General features: G+C 41.5%; 1 protein-coding gene across 7 annotated transcripts in view; it reads right to left on the reverse strand.

The window, feature by feature from the left end:
• Positions 1–22879, reverse strand: part of COL4A4 (collagen type IV alpha 4 chain) — a 130190-nt gene that overhangs the window by 75407 nt on the left and 31904 nt on the right. For all 7 annotated transcript variants that reach the window (XM_034655283.1, XM_034655281.1, XM_034655282.1 and 4 more), the window contains 8 exons: positions 14053–14187; positions 12802–12846; positions 12031–12147; positions 8719–8787; positions 4864–4899; positions 3442–3504; positions 3074–3109; positions 2813–2854 (listed from right to left, as the gene is read on the reverse strand). In XM_034655283.1, coding sequence (XP_034511174.1) covers positions 2813–2854; positions 3074–3109; positions 3442–3504; positions 4864–4899; positions 8719–8787; positions 12031–12147; positions 12802–12846; positions 14053–14187 — 543 coding nt within the window. The remainder of the gene's footprint in view (positions 1–2812; positions 2855–3073; positions 3110–3441; positions 3505–4863; positions 4900–8718; positions 8788–12030; positions 12148–12801; positions 12847–14052; positions 14188–22879) is intronic.

The following is a 22879-nucleotide window of genomic DNA, read 5'->3' on the forward strand; positions in this document are numbered from 1 at the left end:
TCTCTCTCTGTCAAATAAATAAAATCTTTAAAAGAAATAAAAAATTAAACTTTGATATAGTTCTTTGTGGTATGTGTGCTTGTCTGTATGTGTCTATATACATACATGTATGAGAATAATGTATATATGTACATACATGTATATGTGATCAAATGAAGTGTCAAATGCAATTTAAAATATAATCAGAATGCTATATAATATACGTAAACAATTTAAAATACATTTACACTATGGTTTATATTTTTATATTTTAAGTTTTAAATTTTAAAATAATTTTGTTGTCTTTTCTAATACTATTTTTTTGCACATTTTCCAATTAGACTAGAAATTTTTCAAAAAACTGATTTTTAGTGCCTATACAATAGTCTATCATAAGAATATGCTATCATTTATTAAACCATTCCACTCTGGTTAGATTAAGGTTACTTCTTTTTTTTTTAAGATTTATTTATTTATTTATTTGAGAGAGAGAAAGACAGAGTAGGTGCTCACACAAGCAGTGGGTGGGGGGAGGAGCGGAGGGAGAGGGAGAGACTCTCCAGCAGACTCTGTGCTGAGCATGGAGCCCGACACGTGACTTGATCTCACCACCCTGAGATCACGACCTGAGCCAAAATCAAGAGACAGATGCTTAACTGACTGAGCCACCCAGGCCCCAGATTATGGTTATTTCTAATTTATTTTCAATATGTTTAAATTCTCTGTATAAAATAATTAGCCAAAAGTTGTCATTTATGTCATTAGAAATGTTACTCTCTTGGGAATAAAATGTCGCTTGAATTGGGTTTGCCATAATATAAGCATAAATTCTCACCCTTAGTCGGCAGATAACTGTTTTTCGCTTTTCTGACTATTTCTACTATTCTACACTTAGACACAGTTAAGAGCAGGTGACAGAGTGGGTCACCTGTGTTTGCAAACCACTATTTTTTCACAATGAATAAGTACCATATATTGATTTTAGTCAGAAGTATGAGGAACATAAATCATGAAGAACAAAATGCAGACGGTCCATAACTGCATCACCCAGGACAAACCAGGAGCAACGTTTTGGGGGAGGGTTCCGTGGGCAAACATGTTCTTGCCCATCCGACAGCTCTGTGGCAAAATTTCAAAATGTTTTTGTTTAGCAGACAATCCTAAAGAATTGAAATAAGCCCATTTTGGATCATCTGAATGGCCACCTCGGAGTCAAACCTTTCCACATGATTCTACGGCCTGAGTTTGCAACTGCATCTGATTGTGCTATTGCTGCGGGGCCTCCANAGAATTGAAATAAGCCCATTTTGGATCATCTGAATGGCCACCTCGGAGTCAAACCTTTCCACATGATTCTACAGCCTGAGTTTGCAACTGCATCTGATTGTGCTATTGCCGCGGGGCCTCCGCTGGCAGCGCCCACCTCACCCCACAAGGCGGGGGTTCTCAAGCCGGGGTGTGTGGGCTTTGGGGGATTCCACAAACACGTTTTCAGGGGTCCACCACTTCCCAAGTCTGAAAAACCTTGTCTTAGTGTATTCCCTTTCAGTCCTTTCTCTAAGTTAGTGGTTTTTAAGGAGAGGGGGTAAGCCATTGGACATACTATTCTCCCCGGGGATACCTGGTGGCAGGGTCATGACACATTTTAGGTTGTCACAACCTGGGGCGGGGGGGCAGGGAGGGCTGTTTCTGGCATCTAGTGGGTAGAAGCCAGGGATGCAGCTAACCATCCTATCCTACAATGCACAGGACAGCCCCCACNAACCATCCTATCCTACAATGCACAGGAACAGCCCCCACAACAAGGAAAGAGCAGTGTCGAGATTGCAAAATCCTGCTCTAAGTGTCTATTTTAACGTCTTGAGTTATTTTTACAAAATTGAGCTTATACTTTTGTAACCTGAGCTTTCTGATCAACATTATAGCATAGGCGCCCTGCATATCGTGACATCTTCCAATATATTTCCGGCGATCGAGTCATTTTGTTCAGCGGCTGTACCATAACTGACCCAACCACACTGCGACTCCCCGCAAGTGGGGATCAGGTCTGTCTTACTAAATCCCCACGTCCAGCACCAATCCTGGCCTGGCACAGAGCAGACGTTCAGTATCTACTTGCCCACAGATGTGGCACGAGCCACTTACCAACTGGTAGCCATTCAGATTGTTTGCAGATGAGCTGCCATCTTAAAATATCTTCTAAAGCTTATATTTGCTAAGTTTCCTGGCTCAGCAGAAAGGACTGTGGGTGTGAGGGAGGGAGGGAAGGGACAGTGAGGACGGGCATGCGGTGGGAGGGACTGGGAGGCTGTTGCTAAATGCTTTTGGTTCCAGGTATTTATACTTTTATTTATGGGTGGAGTTTAGGATTCTGAGGAAATTTGTGAAATTAAGTCAAGTAAATCAGTAATTAAACAAACCGTCACTCTGGATATACTAAATTATCAGGAATGTTTAATCTCTTTTTGCTAGGGTAAAATGTGTCATATACATTAACTTGAATTTAGTGTTAAATTTTGTCAGAACTGTCATTTTACAGTCAAGGATAATGGTGCCATAATAATTCAGCAAAAAAATTANGTTTAATCTCTTTTTGCTAGGGTAAAATGTGTCATATACATTAACTTGAATTTAGTGTTAAATTTTGTCAGAGCTGTCATTTTACAGTCAAGGATAATGGTGCCATAATAATTCAGCAAAAAAATTATCAGCCATAAAATCAGGCAGGGACTGGATAATGAACACAATTTCAGTGATAATCAGAACAGTCTCTGCCCCCCGGGCAGCACATACATTTTAACATCTGCTCCTCCAGGGAAAAGGGGATTCTTACCGGGTCTCCCATTTGCCCCTTTACTCCCACGCCAGGATTGCCCTGGGAAAGAAAAGGAAAAAAAAATAATAATGTAATTGCTTTTGAATATTAAAAAGGTAATTACAAGCAAGTAAGACTTCTGGTGAAGCAATTAATTGAAGTTTATTAAATATTTGGGGAAGTCTACTAAGGGAAAGACATAATTCAGACAGAGCTCAGAGGTCACTTCGTTCCTTGGACACAGTCTGTATTTGTTGTATGTTACTCATGACCACCCACCTTCAAGCCTGGTCTCCCAGGATGGCCCGGAGCACCCTGAATCAAGGGCAAAAATGCAAAATCAAGTATCAGTCATAGAAATCACAATGTGTCGGTGTTGGCTGCCCCAAGTTCCTCTTTAGGAAACCCTAAATTTTAAGACATGCCTGCTGAACTTCTTCTCAGGGCTGGACTCCCTGTTGCCCTGGGGACCTATGCTTCACGATGAACTCACCCTGGTGAGGGGGGGTGTACGTGGATTTATCAGTGATAACCTCTCCAACAACCCACCTGCGCCCCACCCAAGGCTGCAATTTTCCCTTTTTTGGCTTAATTTAAACATCCAGGCCAGGTTTTCAGAGGAACAGAATGAGCAATGGTCTACTTACAGCTAACCCGGGCTCTCCTGGATGTCCCATAGGGCCCGCTGGTCCTCTTGTCCCCCTCAATCCCTAAACATGAGAACAATCAGTGCATTGGTTACCAAAACTCAAAATCATTGTTCACAGCACAACCTACGTGTAATCCTAAGTGGATAAAAACCTTCGAAGAAATCACGGTCACAGACACACCTGCCCTGTAGCAGGAGAACCGTCACTGCAGCTGACACAGCCATGAAAATGTCCATGACAGCAGCACTCTGGCAGGTGTGACCAACTCCTATATTTAGGATGGAATTAAGACCAAGAAATCGATCTACTTGTTTGCAAATACAGCAACAGTAGAGCACAAAGAAAACTTGTTACCTGCTATTCCTAAATTGCATAAATGTTATGTCTTTGCTATATATGAAGATGCTTTTAAAAATATTCATATTAATAATTTATATTAAAATATGAATCTATTTGTACTCATCACTATATTTTTAAAACATGCCCTATCAGATTGATGTGACTAGAAATGCCCCCAATTCAAGATTAAGGTGACTCAGCCACAACTTTCAGTAACATGTAGGTTGTAGCATAATTCCACACAAATGCACAAGGAGGGGTTATAGATGTGCATTCCTAGAAGTGTAAAGAGAGGCTCTCTGCTCTCCCGCCAACCCTGCCACATTGAACAATTTGTGCAACAAATTACTCTCTCTAGGAGGATGAATTGGTCTTTATTTTAACAGCGACATGAAAGTATCTCATTGATCACATCAAACTGAGCTTCGGGGGTAGGGAGGAAAGTAATGTGGGGGAGTAATCCTGTCCACAGCCAGACGTTACCAAGCAAAATTATAGGTTAATCGATTTGGAGGCAAAACTGCTTTCAATTTTAATCTTGTGAACACTGATTGATTTATGGCAAACACTAATATAATCATTGAATTACAAATTTTAGGGAGGTAAAGATGAGGCAAAAAATTAAATGCAATACACACTTACTGATTCAGCAGGCAGAATGGTATAAAGCAAAATCATTTCCATTTGACATGCATTATTTAGGTAGACTTGAGGGAGACTTATCTTCCCAAATATTAAGGGACTGTATGTCCCTGAGTTAATGCCAAATGATCATTAAAAGACAGAAGAGGAAGGTAAGCAGAAGCCTGCTGAGACTCCAGGACAGTTCCATGGGCCTGGGGCCTGTGTGGTCACACAGAGGCTCATGCCTGATTTAACGCTCTGCTGCACCACCTTGAAATTCTCAGGCATTTCTAAGCAAGGATCTACACTTTGACCTTGTACCAGGTGGGCTCTGCAAATGATGCGGCCGGTCCAGCTGGGATGCAAGCAGTGTGGACCACGGGCTGGTCGAGGAGCCAAGAGAAGCACGGGGCCTGNGGAGCCAAGAGAAGGACGGGGCCTGCTTGGGAGACTTACCGGCAAGCCGGGAGGTCCTGGGTTCCCTCTGTCGCCCTGCAATAGGAACGATGCTTCACTTTAGAAGAGCAACACCACTTCCCTAAAACACACATGATGTAAAAGGAGCAATATACACAGGAATTATTCGGACTGTCCATGCAGGCTGCTGGATTGTCCGGTGTTGACCCCTGTGGAGGGCTTTGTGGAGAGGACTTTCTGTGTCCATCCCTAACCCCAGAATCCTGCTGCTACTCAGCTGAAACCAGACAAAGATTGCTCGAGTCATGATGACATGGAGTCACGGTGAGATTTTCATCTTTCCATTTACAATCCAAATTCTCAATCCAATGGTCCCATTAGATCACAGTTTAACGGTCTCAGGTCTAATTGCCAGAACTTGCCTCCCCTAACAGACACTTTGCTTTTCATCACCCTAGAGTAAATGTAAAGGGAATTCTTGTGGAAGCTCTCTCACACCTGCCTCTGCGTGCATCTACAGCTCGGTGGCTCCGCCCTGAGACTGTGTGCTTTAAAGAATCAAAAGGTGTATTATTCTCTCAAATATAGCTTCTTTTTACTGTAAAATGTATGATAAAGGATATNTGCTACTCAGCTGAAACCAGACAAAGATTGCTCGAGTCATGATGACATGGAGTCACGGTGAGATTTTCATCTTTCCATTTACAATCCAAATTCTCAATCCAATGGTCCCATTAGATCACAGTTTAACGGTCTCAGGTCTAATTGCCAGAACTTGCCTCCCCTAACAGACACTTTGCTTTTCATCACCCTAGAGTAAATGTAAAGGGAATTCTTGTGGAAGCTCTCTCACACCTGCCTCTGCGTGCATCTACAGCTCGGTGGCTCCGCCCTGAGACTGTGTGCTTTAAAGAATCAAAAGGTGTATTATTCTCTTGAATATAGCTTCTTTTTACTGTAAAATGTATTATAAAGGATACGTAAGGTAACAGTTAGCATTTTAGCCCAGTTCTGTGGCATGAAGTTCACTCACGCTATTGTGCAACCATCTCCAGAACTTCTTCCTCTTTCCCAGTGGAAACAGTAGCCATTAAATACATTTCCCCTCCCCCTGGCTCCAAGCAAGCACCATTCTGCTCTTGGTCTCTGAATCTGACTGCTCTAGGAACCTCATATAAGTGGAATCACACATTATCTGTCATTTTGTGAGGGGCTTATGTCACTTAGGATAATGGCGTCAGGCTTTATCCACAGCAGGTGGAATTCCCTTTCTTTGGAGGCTGAATAATACTGGGCTGTATGTATAGGTCACATTCTGTTTATCCATTCATCCAACAATGGGCACTTGGGTTGCTTCCGCCTCTTGGCTATTGTGAATAATACTACTAGGACCATGGCTGTGTGAATATCTGTTTGAGACCCTGCTTTCATTTCTTTTGGGTATATGCCTGGAAATGGAATTGCTGTATCATAAGGTAATTCTACATTTAATTTTTTGAGGAGCCATCATACCATTTTCCAGAGCAGCTGCGCCATTTTCCATTCCCACCAGTAATGCGGAAGAGCTCAGATTTCTCCCCATAATTGTCAACACTTACAATTTTCTGTTTTTCTTTCTTTTTTTTTTTTAATAACCATCCAAATGGCTGTGAAGTGGATATGGGGCTCTTAGAAATATTGTTCTTTAAGGTTATTGATCTACATACCTTTTTTGTTTTTTGGAGAGGGAGAGAGCAGGAGGAGGGGCAGAGGGAGCAGAAGAGAGAATCTTAAATGGGGCTCAATCTCACAACTCTGAGATCATGACCTGAGCCGAAATCAAGAGTCGGACACTTAACCAACTGAGCCACCCAGGTGCCCTTCTTCAGCCTATTTTTATTTGGGATCTTCTGTTTCTCTTTAAGATGAGGAATTCTCTATATTCATTTCTCCTTCTATCTCACATATTCTTTCTTGCTCTATTGCAAAAAAATATTCATCATGACTAAAATTGGTCAGAATAGCTAAAATTAAGCACTTAGGAAACAACAGATGTTGGCGAGGATGTGGAAACAGGGGAAACTTCTTGCACTTTCGATGGGAATGCAAACTGGTGCAGCCACTCTGGAAAATAGTATGGAGGTTCCTCAAAAAGTTAAAAATAGGACTACCATATGACCCAGCAATTGCACTACTAGGCATTTACCCAAAGCATACAGACATAGTGATTTGAAGGGCCACGTGCACCCCAATGTTCATAGCAGCAATGTCCACAATAACCAAAATATGGAACGAGCCCAGATGTCCACTGACAGATGAATGGGTAAAGAAGATGTGGTATATATATACAATGGAATATTACTCAGCCATCAAGAAGAATGAAATCTTGCCATTTGCAATGACGTGGATGGAACTAGAGGGTATTATGCTAAGCGAGATAAGTCAGTCAGAGAAAGATAAGATTTCACTCATATATGGAATCTAAGAAACAAAACAGTTGAACATAGGGGAAGGGAAGAAAAATAAAATAAGATAAAAACAAAGAGGGAGGCAAACCACAAGAAACTCTTACTGTGGGAACAAACTGACGGTTGCTGGAGGGGAGGTAGGTGGGTGGATGGGGTAACTGGGTGATGGGCATTAAGGAGGGAACCTGATGTAATGAGCACTGGGTGTTATATGCAACTGATGAATCACTAAATTCTACCCCTGAAACTAATAAAGTAATTTATGCTAAATTAAAGTAATTTAAATTAAATTTAAATTAAAAAAGAAACTCATCATGACTATTATTGTACAGTGCACTATAGTTGACAATGTGCTTCAATATAAATTATTACAATGGATCATCAGCACCGAGAGGAAGGCAGGGTAGGTATTCTTTTCATTTTCCCTCACAAATAAGGAAAACGAGGCTCAGAGAGGTTGCTCAAAGTCATAGTGGTTGGTAAGGGTCAGTTTACTCCTTCCAATACACCATACTGGTTCCTAGAATGACCCTGCTTTTGAGGTCAAGTTTACCATATCATTTAAGCCATAAACAAAAGCATAGTTCCTGCTGCTTAACAAGTATGTATAGGCTCAGAGGCTACAAATGAATACTGTGAGCTCACTCAAGGAATCACCACGCAGGTGAAACTTAGGGTCTAAGAGAAGAAATTTAAGTTTTATCTAACTGTTATAAATACTCTGCCTTAAGAGAAATGGCCATGTTTTGCAAACGTACCATATTTTTCCTTTTGATTTACATCTACCGATCTTCTGCTTACTCATGATACTCATATTAGAGATATAGCTGGTTATTCAAGAGTTTATGTCTGAATATTTGTATATCATTGTATATAAAAACACAAAAGCATTTAATTTACCCAGAATAGTGCTATAAGGTTTCCATAATTTTCAAGTTCAATAGTGGTGTCTCCTTTTATACTGGATGGCAAGTATTATCATTACATTCTATCTACAAATAGATCAGTGCTTTTCAACTGGAGTGATTTTTCTTCCCAGGGCACGTTGTAATATGTGGAGATATTATTTAGGTGGGGGGATGCTATTGGCATCTAACAGGTAAAGGCAGGGTTACTGTTCAACATTCTACAATGCACAGGGTCAGCACCCACCACAAATGATTATCTGACCCCAGATGCCAATAGTACCAAGACTGAGAAACCCTGAAATAAATGTACCTGTCACACTTGGCAAGAACAGTTAGGAGATGCTGGAATTTTATAGCCAGAGCAATTAAAGCCACGTGCCTTCACACAAGAGGTATGGTGCCATCCAGAGAGTCAGGATAATGATAAAAAGCAGTGTGCTCCATGACATTTCAAAAGAGATATGTCCATGTGTTTCCTGGGTGGGTTTACGTAGATGGAAAAATAATTTTTTTAAACCCACCATGATCATAAAGCTTACCTGAATACCTTTAATGGCACCTAAAATGAACACTGAGTTTCCTTTTTCTCCACTTTCCCCAGGAAGGCCCTGAAAACAAAATATTCACTTAAGAGGTGGAAAAAAGCATATTACTATTTTAGTATTTTCCTTTTTGTATGAAAATATGGCTTACCAATAAAATACAATTATAGTCATGTCTCACTAGTAGAGATTTCTTTATTCTCTTCATTATTGCCATCATCGTAAGGTTCTCATACATATTTATTCAATATTCATTTAAGATCTATTAATGAATCTCCAAAGACAGAGTGTCTAATAATATCCATGTGTTATATATGTAAGTAATACATTATATAATAATATACATAGCCTTTTACTAATTATTCAGCAGGAAAATTGCATTTTTCCTCAAACAAAATAATTCACATGTATTATTCTTACAAATAAACAATTTTGCAATTGTCAGTTAATAATTCATGCCCTAGAAATCATTTTTTAAAAATTGATTTTATTCATTTCAGTTGTTGTGTTCAAAACAGAGCCTCTAGCCTCTTGTATCCTTGTAAGATTAACTTTTAAAAACATACCTTCTTTTTAGAAGGTTTTTCTAAGCAGCTGCAAGCTTACTTAGAGTATTTTTTACAAGTGAATAAAATAACTCAATGTATTCTTTTTTCCCAAAAGTCTTCCTGCTGGATATCTTAACAGATCTTAACTTGGTTGCCACAAAAGAATTCTACCATCTTTATGTACCAAGCTCCCACGAAGGACATGCAGATTTCAAAGTTAATCCCTCCTGGAAAAGTCTTGACTGTGCTTCCAATGGGAGATACTTAAGGGTTGCATGGTAAGTTATAGCAACTGCTTTCCTTGAGAAATCAGATGTGTGTCTACAGGCAATCCTTGCTTCACACAGTTCCCATATGCATGAATTTTGGTTCCACAGTTATACTAAATCACACCAGTCCTCCAACAACATGGTTCAAACTTCAGTTACCTCCTTATACTAACGGAGTGACTGCACTGCTAGCTCATCGGTATATATAAGTAACAATGGGAATCATGATCCCTGGTCCCATCGCTCCTTTCAGTCTGTCAATGATTGGTCACTGCACATCTGTGAGTCAGCAGGTGCGCACACGCACATGCACACACACCAGCAAAGTGTGTGGTTGTGTTCCCTCCTATCTCCCAGCGATAAACCCAAATGACCCCACTGCAAGGGGCAACTGGCCATCAAAGATGAAAGTAAGGGAGGGGATGAAAAAGGATAAAGCTGGAAGTGAAATTCAGACAGAATGTAAGTGGAGTTATAGAAGAAATAACTGAGCGATCGTGGAATGTTGAGTGTCTTGAGCTAGAGGGACTCCATGAAGACTAAGTTCTCAACACAAAAAAGGGAAGTGGCTGGGACAAAATGGTTGAAGCTTGCCAGAGGACATGGCACAGGCACAAGACCCTCAACCACAGGGACTCTTAAATATAGTTCACAGCACTGGAAGCTGATCCAAACTCAGAAAACTGAGTCCGACAATCCACCAGAGCACAGAGAGACACATTCGCTTCATTGCTGTAAATTTCACAGCCAGAAGACACTGTTCAAAACACTCTTGGTAAGTGTTTACAAAGACCTGAAACACTTCGATTCTCACTGTGTATGTTTTAAATGACAGTGTACTAAATCAATATTTTAGTTTTTTTAAAAAAATTCCCTATGTATTTATAACTAACATGAAGAGAGCTTTTAATATTTTAACAAAACGTATTAGAGGTCATGGAACAATAGTAATTTTTACCATTGGATGTTAAGGTTGCTTTGTGTGGTGTCAGCTTGCATGGTCATTCCTCATGCCTCACACTCTGGCCAAAGTGAGGACTGACTAAATGAAATGCGTCAAGGGGAAGAAAGCTGTTTTGCAAAGACACAATTACGACAAACTTCAGTATCATGGTCATTGCGGCACGCTGTGGGAAAGCTGAAATCGAGAACTCCTCTTCTGCACGTTCATGGACACTCAGCAGAATGGGTCCGACCCAACTGGAAGATCTTAAGAAATGTGCATTCACCAGACTGCACTTGAGCCTTCAAAGGGTGAGTGTCAAAACAGAGGGTGGCTGACAAGCTTAATTACGGAAGTTGGTTGTTGTTCTTCCTTGGTACTAAAGAAAGATATAAATTTGGAAATTGTTTTTGAGTTCTGTGTTTAGATCAGTCCCACTAGAATTGGGAGCAAATGCAAAACCCATGAGGAAAAAGCAGGGTGATTATGGCGGTGATGATAAGAAAAGCTTTTGAAGGAATCTTGGGAAATGGTATTTACAGGGAAGTGGAAAGGCTGCCAAAGTCCCAGAAAATCAGTTTTAATAGGCCAAATCAACTCCAATATTTATGCGAGAAAAAAGAAAAGAGAGAGAAAGGGAATATCAGGGATACAGGAAAGAATAGTTCTTGCTAAAGTCATATTTAAATAAAAGTCCACATTTTTGAATTAAAAAAATACCTAAAAGCAGTAACGTTTTCTGAAGTGCTGGGTATCGTCAACTGTTTCTGAACATCCACTCCAAATGCCTTCCATTTTTCTTATCGCATGATGGGGTTGAGAAAGCTAAAACTACATTTCCCAGACCCCTTTGCAGCTGAAACGGGACTTACGGTCCACTAGGAGATGGGCTTATGAGATTTGGAAAGCAGAAGTGAGGAGGACATCCTCTTGCCGGTATTGTCGTCGCTGCCAAGCAGGGAAGGTTAGAAACTTGAGTGTTTGCCAGGGTCTGGACATGGGGAGGGGAGGCAGCGGTCATGTGCAGGAGCGGCCTCCTGGCTGCTGGATCTCAGCTAAGTGTAAGCCCTTGAAATCACAGTCCCACAGTGGCCCCTGAGTTCCATTCCTCCAACCTTTCCAATATGTGTCAAATTCCCTCTATGAAAGGCCTTCCTGTTTGAAATACCTAGTAGGTTTATGAGTCAGCAGTGAACCCTGAATGTAAGTTTTGCTTACTGACCTCCCTGCTCCTTTCCTTACCATCCATTATCCTCCGCACAACAGCCTAGAGCATCTTAATGGAACATCAATCAGATCACACTGCTTCCTTCCTTGTAACCCCCAGGGCCTTCCCATGGCAGGTAGAAAAACTCCAGCCTCCTCCCACCATCTGCAAGGCCCCAAGAGCTCTAGGTCCTGCACACCTCTCTGACCTCACCCTCCAGCCACCCCCATTCATTCACCATGCTCCTGGCACACTTTTACTGTTTCTTGAACACATCAAGCTCATGTCCACTGTAGAGCCCTTCAATTAAGATCTCCTTTAGGATGAGCTGTGGGGTCTTACTGGGGGGCCTCCTGGGCCAGGAACTCCTCTTTCTCCTGGAAACCCTGGATCACCTCGTGAACCATTATAGCCATGCATGCCAGGCTTGCCTCTGGATCCAGGAGGCCCTGGATGCCCCTGTAAGAAACAAGCTGGTAAGTGAGGTGTTTTTGCAAGAATACTGTAACACAAAGTTTCTGCAATACGGGCACCCAGATTATGGCTATTGTGACTCACGTGTTGTTGAATTTGTGAAACTTCTTTCCCACCCACAAGTACTATGTAGCACAGTAAAAATACAGAGATAAATTTTATATAGCCCAACAGAAATTAATTTAGTTTGGAATATTCTGAGCGATTTGGGAAAGCAACTTTTTAAAAATCCTTAGAAAGACTCTAATGGATTATAAAGCCCTTGAAACACCTCTTCCTTCTTTCAATTAGTTTTCATATTAGAAATGAGAGATCAAGCCCCCTTTCCTCTGTTAAAACTAACCAACAAGTAAAAACTTCCACTATGACTATACATTTATATTTAGAACATGGCAAGTACATGTAGCTTATGTTTTGGAATGTTTTTCTCTAATCTGTTTGAAAACCTTGCTTTTCTGGTAGTGTTTTGGTCTCAAAGTTATTACATAAAACTGAAATGCAAGCACCCTTCCATGCACTACCAGGAAAAAATAAAGAAGAGTATGCCAAATAAGTATATATAGAGATAAAATGTGATTTTAAGGGCTTTGATGAAGCTTTTCCCTTTAAAAAAAATGGAAAAAAATTAGGGATACTTACAGGTATGCCATCCAAACCTGGAAATCCAGGAACACCAGTTGGACCCTAACATCCCAGAAAACAAAACAAAGTTATAAAAGTTATTAAAGTATTAGATTAACAGATTGATTTACTTAAAAACATAATTAATGACTCAGTTTTTAAAAACTCTTAGCGGTCATTGTCACTTATTTTTTTTACATTAATGCACTTTTTTTTTAAGATTTTATTTATTTATTTAACAGAGAGACAGCCAGCCAGATAGGGAACACAAGCAGGGGGAGTGGGAGAGGAAGAAGCAGGCTTCCAGCGGAGGAGCCTGATGCGGGGCTCGATCCCGGAACTCCGGGATCACACCCTGAGCCGAAGGCAGACGCTTAACGACTGCGCTACCCAGGCGCCCCTACATTAATGAACTTTTTTAGAAAAGATTTATTTATTTATTTATTAATTTGAGAGTGAGGAGGTGGGCAGAGGGAGAGAAATCCCAAGCTGACTCCCCACTGAGTACAGAGCCCAACACGGGGTTCGATCTCACAACCCTGAGATCGTGACCTGAGCTGAAACCAAGAGTCGGACACTTAACCGACTGAGCCACCCAGGTACCCCTTTTTACATTAATTAACTTAAATGCCAACATTTTAAAAAAATCATTTGTACTTTTCTTTTTGTACTTAGAAAGCCAACTTGGCAGGATCAGTTCAAAGAAAACATTCAATACCCTGTATGCCAGAAATTCAACTTCTCAGATTCTGTCTCTCCAAGAGAAATAAACTCTTAAATGGAAACAGAGGTAATTTACAGGATTGCTTTTGCATCTGACACAACACAGAGTTGGGACAGGATCTCAAATTTACATCAACAGGGAATAAACTACGGTTTTATCTGTATTATGGCATATTGTGCAGTATTTTTGAGGGAGTAAGTTTAATCTACATAAATTGATATGGAATGATCTCTAAGCCATATGGTTGAGTAAAAAAAGAAAGGCTTGGCATGATAAATATATGATTTAGGTTTTTAGGAAAGCCATGAAAGAATACAACCCTTCACTGGGGACACTCACGTATTTAAGTGCACAGAAAAGTCTAAAAAGACATTCTCCTCTAGAAAAGAGTTAGGGAACAAGGGCTGATTACAGAAGAAGGGTTTACACTTAATTTATTATAGAGTGCTGGTAGGGACTACCTGTGATTATAAAAAAAAAAAAATCTGGCAAGGTAGCGCTCGGTAAGTGGTTAGTAAGAATCTCTCACTTAAGAAGTGTCTTACCTTATCACCTTTGTCACCTGCTGCCCCAGGAGGACCACTGTCACCTCTCATCCCTTTCTCTCCTGGAATGCCAACAGGTCCAGGCAGTCCCAGGGGTCCAATAGGACCCTGTGGCCCCAGAGGTCCTGGCTGACCCTAAGAAGGAAGATTAAAAGGGCAGAGGGCTGGATGATTCTTAAGAACTGTCTTCTAATACAAATATACTCACTTGGCTTACAGAAGACTGGAAAATTAGAGTTTGAGCAAATTCTAATAATAAAAGCACAAATGATCTATTAATTACAAAAATAAGAAACATCAACATTGCCCTTTTTAATCTGAATTTAAGGCATACAATAAGTTTGAATTATTCCATGTGTATACACACACATACACACACACACGAACTAGTTATAGTTCTATTTTCATTCTGTCGATGACATTTATAAATCTTGAGCTGTTTAGCAAAGCATGGAACTTGCAAAACAAAGCAAGAAAAAAAAATCGAAGTGTCATTACCATTATGTTAGTGACATAAATCAAGAATGGAGAAATCTGCCAGATCTTTTTTAAAATTTCATATGGCTAATGATTTTTCTCTCCTTTTAGAGGAAAACATTTCTTTTTTAGCCGCTTTTATCTACTATTTATTTCTTAATTTGGAAGCAGACTCTCCACATCAATTTATATTTGTGCAATCTGACTTTCCATGAATGAAACGGTCACCTCTTATTTTAGGTGAAGAAGTTTCATGAGCTCAGTTCTCCCCCCTGAACCCACAGTGCGTACATTTCCAGTAAAAACAGGAGAAACTCTCTGCCCCCTTGTCGCCTGTCTTCCCCTGCATTTGGCCGGGCTGCGGCACCAAATGGATACTGAGTCATTGCCCACTAGGAGCAACTTTGAGTCTCACGGCTCTCCCTATTCTGGAGTAGGGAAGACGGGTCTCAGCAGAGCACACTCCCTGGGACTCCCGTGATTTGCTCCCTTCTCTGTTCCAAGCTCCCTTCTCTCTCTCCATAGTCTATACACTCATGATTCCCTCTAGGACTGAAATTTTAAATATCAGGGGTCCAAACAGCACCACTTATATGTCTCAGCACAAACCTCTCTAACTTCCAGATGGCTGAGCATATGCACCTGCCTCCTTGACGTCTTCTTGGATATAATAGTACCTCCAACTTAATAAAAGGTCCAAAATTGAATTCTTGATTTTCCTCCATAATTTAATCCTCTGTCAACCTTCCTGAACTACCCACTTAATCCAGCCAGAATCCTGGAAACATCTTGATATTCTTCTTTCTGCTACACCCACATTGAATTTATGATCAATTGCTACCATTTCATTTCCAAAACAGACTTGGAACTCACCTCTTCACGGTCCCCCTTGCTGCACCCTGGTGTAGACCAGCATCAAGAGACTATTGCTTTTGGCTCCTAAATTGCTCTCTAGCTTCCTCTTCCCCTCTCCCAGGCTTCCCTCCACAAGACAACCCAAGTGACACCAAAACAGAAATCAGATCATGGCACTGCCCCACTTTTTAAAACCCTTCCTTGCCTTCCCATTGTATGTATAGAAAACCTCGAGCTCCCTCTAGACCTTCCAGGGTGTGGCCGTGGATTCCCCAGCACCCCACACTCACTACTTCCCAGACAGCCCTGGCAGCTCTTCCTTGGCTCATCTTTCCCTCGGGACTTCTCCTCTAGATTTCCACAGGACTTGGCTCTCCCCCACACTGCCACCTGCTTAGCAGCCTTCCTTGACCCTGACCCTCCCACCACCCCATGAAGTAGGCTCTGCAATGCACTGTCACCCTCATTAGCTTGTCCATTTCCTTCTTGGCTTCTTAGCATTTCCTATTTTTCAATTATCTGCTCATCAGTTTACTGTCTGCCTCTTTAGTTAGATATTAGCGCTACAAGGACAAGGGTATTTGCTTACCAGTTAAGTCTTCCGTCTACCATCAATCCCAGATTTTGGCTCAGGAAATTACTTCTGAATGAATATGGGATAGATGGACTGGCAGTGACTATGTTGTGGTAAAGCCTGACCACCCAGCCACTTTGGACACACTCTACCTGGGTCTTGTATGGTCGGGAAAGTGATTTCTGAACTTTGAAAAAAGCAATTCTATCAACTATCATCTTTAAACATATAAAATGATATTATACATTCAAACGTATGAGAACAGTGAAGCTATTTGAATGAACTTAAGAATCTAAAATCAGAGTTTCTAGATGATACTTCTAGCTTCAGCATTCAATCTCTGTCTATAATTTGATGTGGGTAGAGGGTATCTTAGATTCATATTTTTTTTTAAATAACTTACTTTGCAGTCTGAAGACAGCACCCTTACATCAGGTTAAAAAACAAAAGCTCTCAAGTGAGAAGTTTACAGTAAGGCTTTCGCCGATGCCAGGTGATCTGGCTGTACAACACCATATACCGTGGTGTCTAAGGCATTCATCTGTGTTGTCTAAAACATTCCAGAGCCCATGCTATATTTTACTAGTTTGGAAGCACTCTTGGTATTCATTTGAAGTCAGATGTTCACCAGCAAATTTTTGTGCTCCTTAAAATTTTTCCAAAGGTTTGAGAAAAATCCTGCTGTATCCCCTTGTTCCACCCAACAACATGCTCATGCCTTCAGTGAGCAAATGAGTCTTGATACGTGGAGAGAAAAGCTGAATGGATTTCAGGAGATATCTGCTCAGCTCCGATCTCAAACCTCTGGGCAATTCTGCATTACTGGTTCTCAACTCCAGGAGGGACCACATACAAGAATATAGGGCTGCCCCTCCGGTGTGCAGGGACCAGGGGAAAATATTCTTTGGCAAGCCTCATCTATATGAAAATCAGTGTGTCAGCACTATGCTAGTGATCCAGTCTCCTGCAATCCCATCAATGAAATCCCACAAGCTGGCAAGTGGGAGTGTTCCATTAGGCGGCCACCCTCTTGAAACTAGGGCCCAGCCATGGGGTCCCAGACCAGCCAATAAGCATGAACCTCTGAGCTCCTTATGAGGTGAATCCTACATAGGAAGAGGGATCTAAGAGCACCCTTTGGAACAACTTTCCAGGCCCAAGAGGGAGCTCAGGTTCCATGTAAGCAAACAGAAACTTAGATAACTTCTGGGTCCCTATGAATGCTTGGGCTGACCAGACACACAGTATTTCCAGTCAGCCAATCCCCACACACCAAGCCAACTCTGAGGTCTATACTTATTTCCCTGCTCCTTATTCATTTGCAATTGTTCTCTTCCTTGTTCCTTCCTGACTTGTTCTCTTCCGACTTCTGGCCCATTTTGCAGTTCTCTGGATCCCTGGGGATTCGCAAAGTGTTAAATAAAGTTTGTATCACCTACATTGTCTTTTTAAATTATTTTTAACAACTTTGAAGGGAAGAAACAGACTCTGGGACCCAGCCAGTCCCAGTCCACACATGATAAGTCACCCTGGACAGTGCTGCTGGGTTTGGCCAGGCCCAGACACAGGACAGATGGGGCTTGGGGCCCTGGGGATACGAGTCCTGTGTGCCCTGGTCTAAAGACAGTAATGCCAGAATATTCACAATATTATTTGTAATAGTAAGAAAAACTGGAAATCCTATAAAAATCTGCCCAAATGAGATTAATAGAATAGATTAGGGTACCTTCATATAATGGAACACCACACAGCCTGTCTTAACCTGGGTGCCCCAGCAGCAAAGCACAGGACAAAGAGTCAATGCAAACCATTTGTTTGAGGTCCAAAGGAGACAGGGTAAGGAAGAGGTGACGTGACACAGAAAAGGAAAGGCAGGCAATCAGGGTGCAGAATCAAGCCAGTCACTGAAACACTTAGGGACCATGGGAACAAACCCCAAGTGAAAAACATTATGTACCTGGGGTGGTGCTTTCTGTTGGCTGTTATTGTTAAACCACTCCTCTTACAGAGCAGAACCAGGACCAAGCCGCATACACAACCTTGACTGAAAACAGAAGCTCCTCCAACCTGAATACCCTGCTCCAAAAGCACCAATGAGCTGCCGAGTTGCCTGCCAATATCAACCAATCAGAACGAGGCTCTGCCAACCAATCAGGACGAGTCTGCCAACCAATCAGGACGAGGCCATGCCAACCAATCAGAACAAGGCCTTGGTAGCCAATCGGGAAGAGGCATTTTCCCCCTTTCCCTCATTAGCATAGTGAGCGGGAATTTTCTCCAGCTAAGCATGGCCTCCCTGTTGCTCAGAGAGCTCAGCCTAACCCCACGCTCTGTTGGGGCTGTCTCCCTTCAGCTCAGGCTGCAGCCCCAAGAAAGCCTTGCCTCTCCCTTTGATTTTGGGGTCCAGCCTCGTTTCTATTGTTAGGCTCAAGAATCCGACTACGGTAACATTACCGGTGGGTCACTGGACCTCCTCCCAGAGCGGGCCCTGGGGGAATCGGGGTAGAGCACCCACCTCAGAGTGACCCCACCCAAGAGCGTGGGAGCAGCGGTGTTCCCCTCCCTCGCTGGAGGGCCACGGTGGTGGGTGGGGAGTGCCTGCTGTCAAGAGCCCGCAGAGAGATCCAGAGACTGGCAGCTGGAGACCCCCCAGTAGAGCACGGAAGTAACAGGCCTGATGGCAGCAATGCGGAAGGCCTGAACATTAACGAGAGCGAGCAAGGCTTTCTGAGTGACACGGATCACCGTCAGGATGCTCGTGAGGAAGACACAGTGACGGAACATCCAGGCTCTGCAGCCAGGCCTCTGCGTTTGCGGCCCAGGTCCACTAGCTGTGTGACCTTGCGCATAGTTCTTACCCTCTCTGTTCCTCAGCTTCTTTCTTTGTCAGTTTAAGCTGATGGACATAAAGAGAATAATGCATGGCAAATGTTGACGGTGTAGTGCCTGGCACAATAATGCTAGCTATTGTTATTATATTTATAATATTATTAGAATTATAATAACTATTCAGTTCATTGTTCAAAGGGGGAAAAACAAGCTGCAGGTCATAGCCCACCTGTAGAGAAACAAATGGATAGACATCTCTAAATGAATGTTTATAAAGGAACATTTCTTGAAAGATATACAAGAAATAGCATTTTGTCATGCCTCAGGTGGGAAAATGCAAGCCAGGGCAACGTTACCGTTTACCAACAGCAAATGCGATCTTTATAATAAAGACTTAACATTTCTCTTTACCGTGAAGTCACTGACTCAACAAACATTTTCAACAACCTTTAACACCTGTCTAAACTTTGCAAATCAAAATCGTACTTCGATTGAACTTGCCCTTCTCTTCATGCTTTTTCATCATCGTTAACAGCTACTACTTATTGAGTATCCATAAGAATACTAAAAACTTACAATTTTCAAGGAAGCTTAAATGTATAAATATGTATTACAAAGCAGACAATAAAATATGAAATGTAATTATACGGGCACAAATCATTTGGGGGCATTTTGAGGGCATATCAATTTAAATATTGCACAAACTGTAAACAAAAACCTAAAAGAAAAAATAATGACTTCAACTACTTTTTTTCTAACCTACGTTAATTGCTCTTAGTTGGTAAGATTTCCTGAATACAAGACTCAGGAAATTACCAGCTTTTTCATTAAGTTTGGGAATTATCTTTTCATCGTACAGGTAATTTACCAAAAAAACCTCCCAAAGTATCTTTTGTGAATGATGTACTTTACAATAATGTAACATCGAGAAACAAGAAAATGTACATTTAAACATAAAAGGGTAACTGAGAAAGAGACAGCCAATTAACTGCCTATAAATCTCCTTAATGTGATTCATTCTGGACACGCAAGGCCAGATCCAGTGAACTAATGGAACTTCGGGGAGAGAAAAAAAAAAAAGGAGTGGAAATGTTTCAGGTGGTGGTAAGAATGATAAAACACCACTCAGTATAGAAATGGGTCCTGAGTTGAGAAGGTGCTGTCTAAAATGCTTTTAAAATGAAATTAACAAGGAATGGTTATTTGCATTACTCAACTCTGGACCCCATGCCCTTCCTCCTCTCCTGCCCTGACCTATTACACTGACTTCCTTGCCATTTCTCAAGAAGCTCTGTTTTTTCACAGACTTGTTGTCCTGTCCCAGAACTGTCCCTCCCACTCCCAGGTCATCTCTTAGTGCTCCCAGGGAAAGAGTCCCCAACCTCCTGCCCTCTCCCTACACACCCTTTAGAACTAGATGGCTCTCCAAGATGCTTCTATAATAAGACCCCTCGCCTGTTACAGTGACCATCTTTATCCCCCAACCCCACAACTGCTAACCATGAGCTTCTGGAGAGCACAGGCTACGTGCCCAAGACTACGATGGTAGAAAAGACAATAGATACTTAGTAAAATATTATGAACAGTGAAACAGTCCATGATTCCACACTGAGGTGAGCAGAGTACAACCCCACATCATGAGCGATGGCCCTGACTGCAGCCACGTTTGTAACTTCTTGTTGAGACAGAACACGGGCATTGTCATACCTTCATTTCAACCATATTAAATGGCAAAAATAACCCTACTTCGCAGGTGGAAAAACTAGCATAAAATATTAAATGCCTACTTATTTACAGCCGCTGGGAAGACTGTGGTTTGTCTTATATTTAGTGCTGTTTTTTTTTTCATATTAACAGGTAATTTATTATAGGATAAATTTTTTAAAGAAATACACTAAACCTTGTATCACAATATTAAATCTGTCAGAAAGCTGCTCATGAAATTTTTCCAAACACCAGTCTTCGAAATAGTCATTGCTAGTTCATCCAATTTGAGTAAATAATTTATCCACAGCAATGGAGAGAATAATTCCAATCTCCTTAAACTATTTCATATTTAAAAAGGGGTCAGTTAAAAAAAAAAACCTGTAAAGTACAAGTAAACATTTGAGCTTACTCATTTATAAACCTATAATGGAATTAACTTCAGGATGAACAGACATAAATAACAAGCCCATGGGAGGTGTTTTTACAACTAGAGAATCATTAAATAATCAAAAGAATTTTGAATTTTTAAAGAAGAATTTTAAAGAAATATTTTGCTCCTAACTATGTACCCTCCACCCATGAACAATAACATGATATGCGGTGGATTGCTACACTGGATTCAGGCTAGCAGAAAGAAAAAAAGAAATGCCCCGTGGAATGAATGACTGACTTTCAGATGTAGGTTCCCTGATCTATCTACTGATCTTCCTTCCTTCCTTCCTCCCTTCCTTCCTCTTTTTCTTTTTCTTTCTTTCTTTCTTTCTTTCTTTCTTTCTTTCTTTCTTTCTTTTCTTTCTTTCTTTCTCTTTCTTCTTTCTTTCTTTCTTTCTTTCTTTCTTTCTTTCTTTCTTCTCTTTCTTTTTCTTCCTCCCCCCTCCATCCCTCCTTCCCCCCTTCCTTCCTTCCTTTCCTTCCTCCCTCCCTCTCTCTCTCTTTCTTTCATTCTCTCTCTCTCTCTCTTATATCTTAATTTCCCTCCCCCCCCCCTTTTTTTTTTGCTACTGCATGCACAGAACTGCCTCTGTGGCTTATGACTTTCAGTGTGAGAAAGAGAAATCAGAAGCAATTCACTGAATCCAGAAATGACAGTTGTCTTCAGCTGAGGAACCTGTGGAAGGCCCTGTGATGCCACAGGTCATCCCCTCCGTCCTCCTCAAAGCCCACACTGACATCGTGTCATCGGATGTGCCTCCATCCTGAGGCTGCAGAAGCAGCAGGCTCCCAGGCCAGCTGTACAAATAGAGGATGAAGGTGTTCAGAGGGGACAGAGTCTCCCAGCCGCCTGGGGCCAGGACCTTCTTTTAAGATCCTGTCCTTGTGAATCATCTATATCAGGCACAGCTCTTGAGCAGGGCTAAGATCAAATCATTTTTTATTTTACAACTTGGTAGAACAGACCAACAGATGAGAGAATATGTACATTTTTAAAACCAAAATCTTCAACTCAGCCTTTTGGGCTGCCACCGATGTGCGTGCCTCCAGGGAGCAAACCCTTTGGGGAATGACAAAAATCTGAGAAACCCTTTGTCATTTTAGCAGTATGAGGTTTGGGAGAAATAACTATAGAGAGACAACTACAAATATACACACACTCACACGTTGTGTCAGCTCTTGCCAAACCAGAAGCTGAATCAGTGCAAAGAAGTATAAATGTATGTTTGTTCCTTCCTTCATTAGTGAATGAACAAGTGACTACGAAAGATGTTTTTATTATGCTAATTATGCACACATTTCCAAATCACCCCTGGTCTCTAAGAACATGACAGTGATCATCAAAGTGTCCAGGAAGGGAAGGAAATTGTTTATTGAGTTTGGTTGTGTGCCCACCAATCTCCAGACCTTGCTTCATTTAATCCAACCACCAACACCTAGAAATGTGAATTATTACCCCCATATAGATGAGAAGTCTGTTTAGGGGTATAACTTACTCAGAGTCACATACCTAGTAGGTTTGCTTTCACACCTGTATCAGTCAGTTGCTCCCCCAAACCTCTCCTCTTCCCACTACGTCAGCCTGGCACAGCGGAGGGTCCCTGTGCTAACCCACGCTCACACCAGCGTGTGCCCACAGTGACATGCCCATTGCCTCCNCCGTGTGCCCGCAGTGACATGCCCATTGCCTCCAGGCTTGTCTTATTTTTCAAACTTGAAAGAAAATGATCTTAATAGTCTCTATGTTCTTTTGTAAAGTTTCTTTAGGAAACAGCAGTATTCATCAAATTAATTAAAGACCTTTATTTTTGTCATTCTCAAATCTAATTTTCTAATCATATCTTCTATGTCCAACTGTTTTCTAGGCACCTTCCTGAACCTTCCTCCTCCGTTAATTCACACTCATCACGTCAAAAGCTGAGCGCATCACTCCCAGACTAGCTTCCCTGCCCT

The sequence above is a fragment of the Ailuropoda melanoleuca genome, chromosome 2 (assembly GCF_002007445.2).
Source record: "Ailuropoda melanoleuca isolate Jingjing chromosome 2, ASM200744v2, whole genome shotgun sequence".
Lineage (NCBI taxonomy): Eukaryota > Metazoa > Chordata > Mammalia > Carnivora > Ursidae > Ailuropoda > Ailuropoda melanoleuca.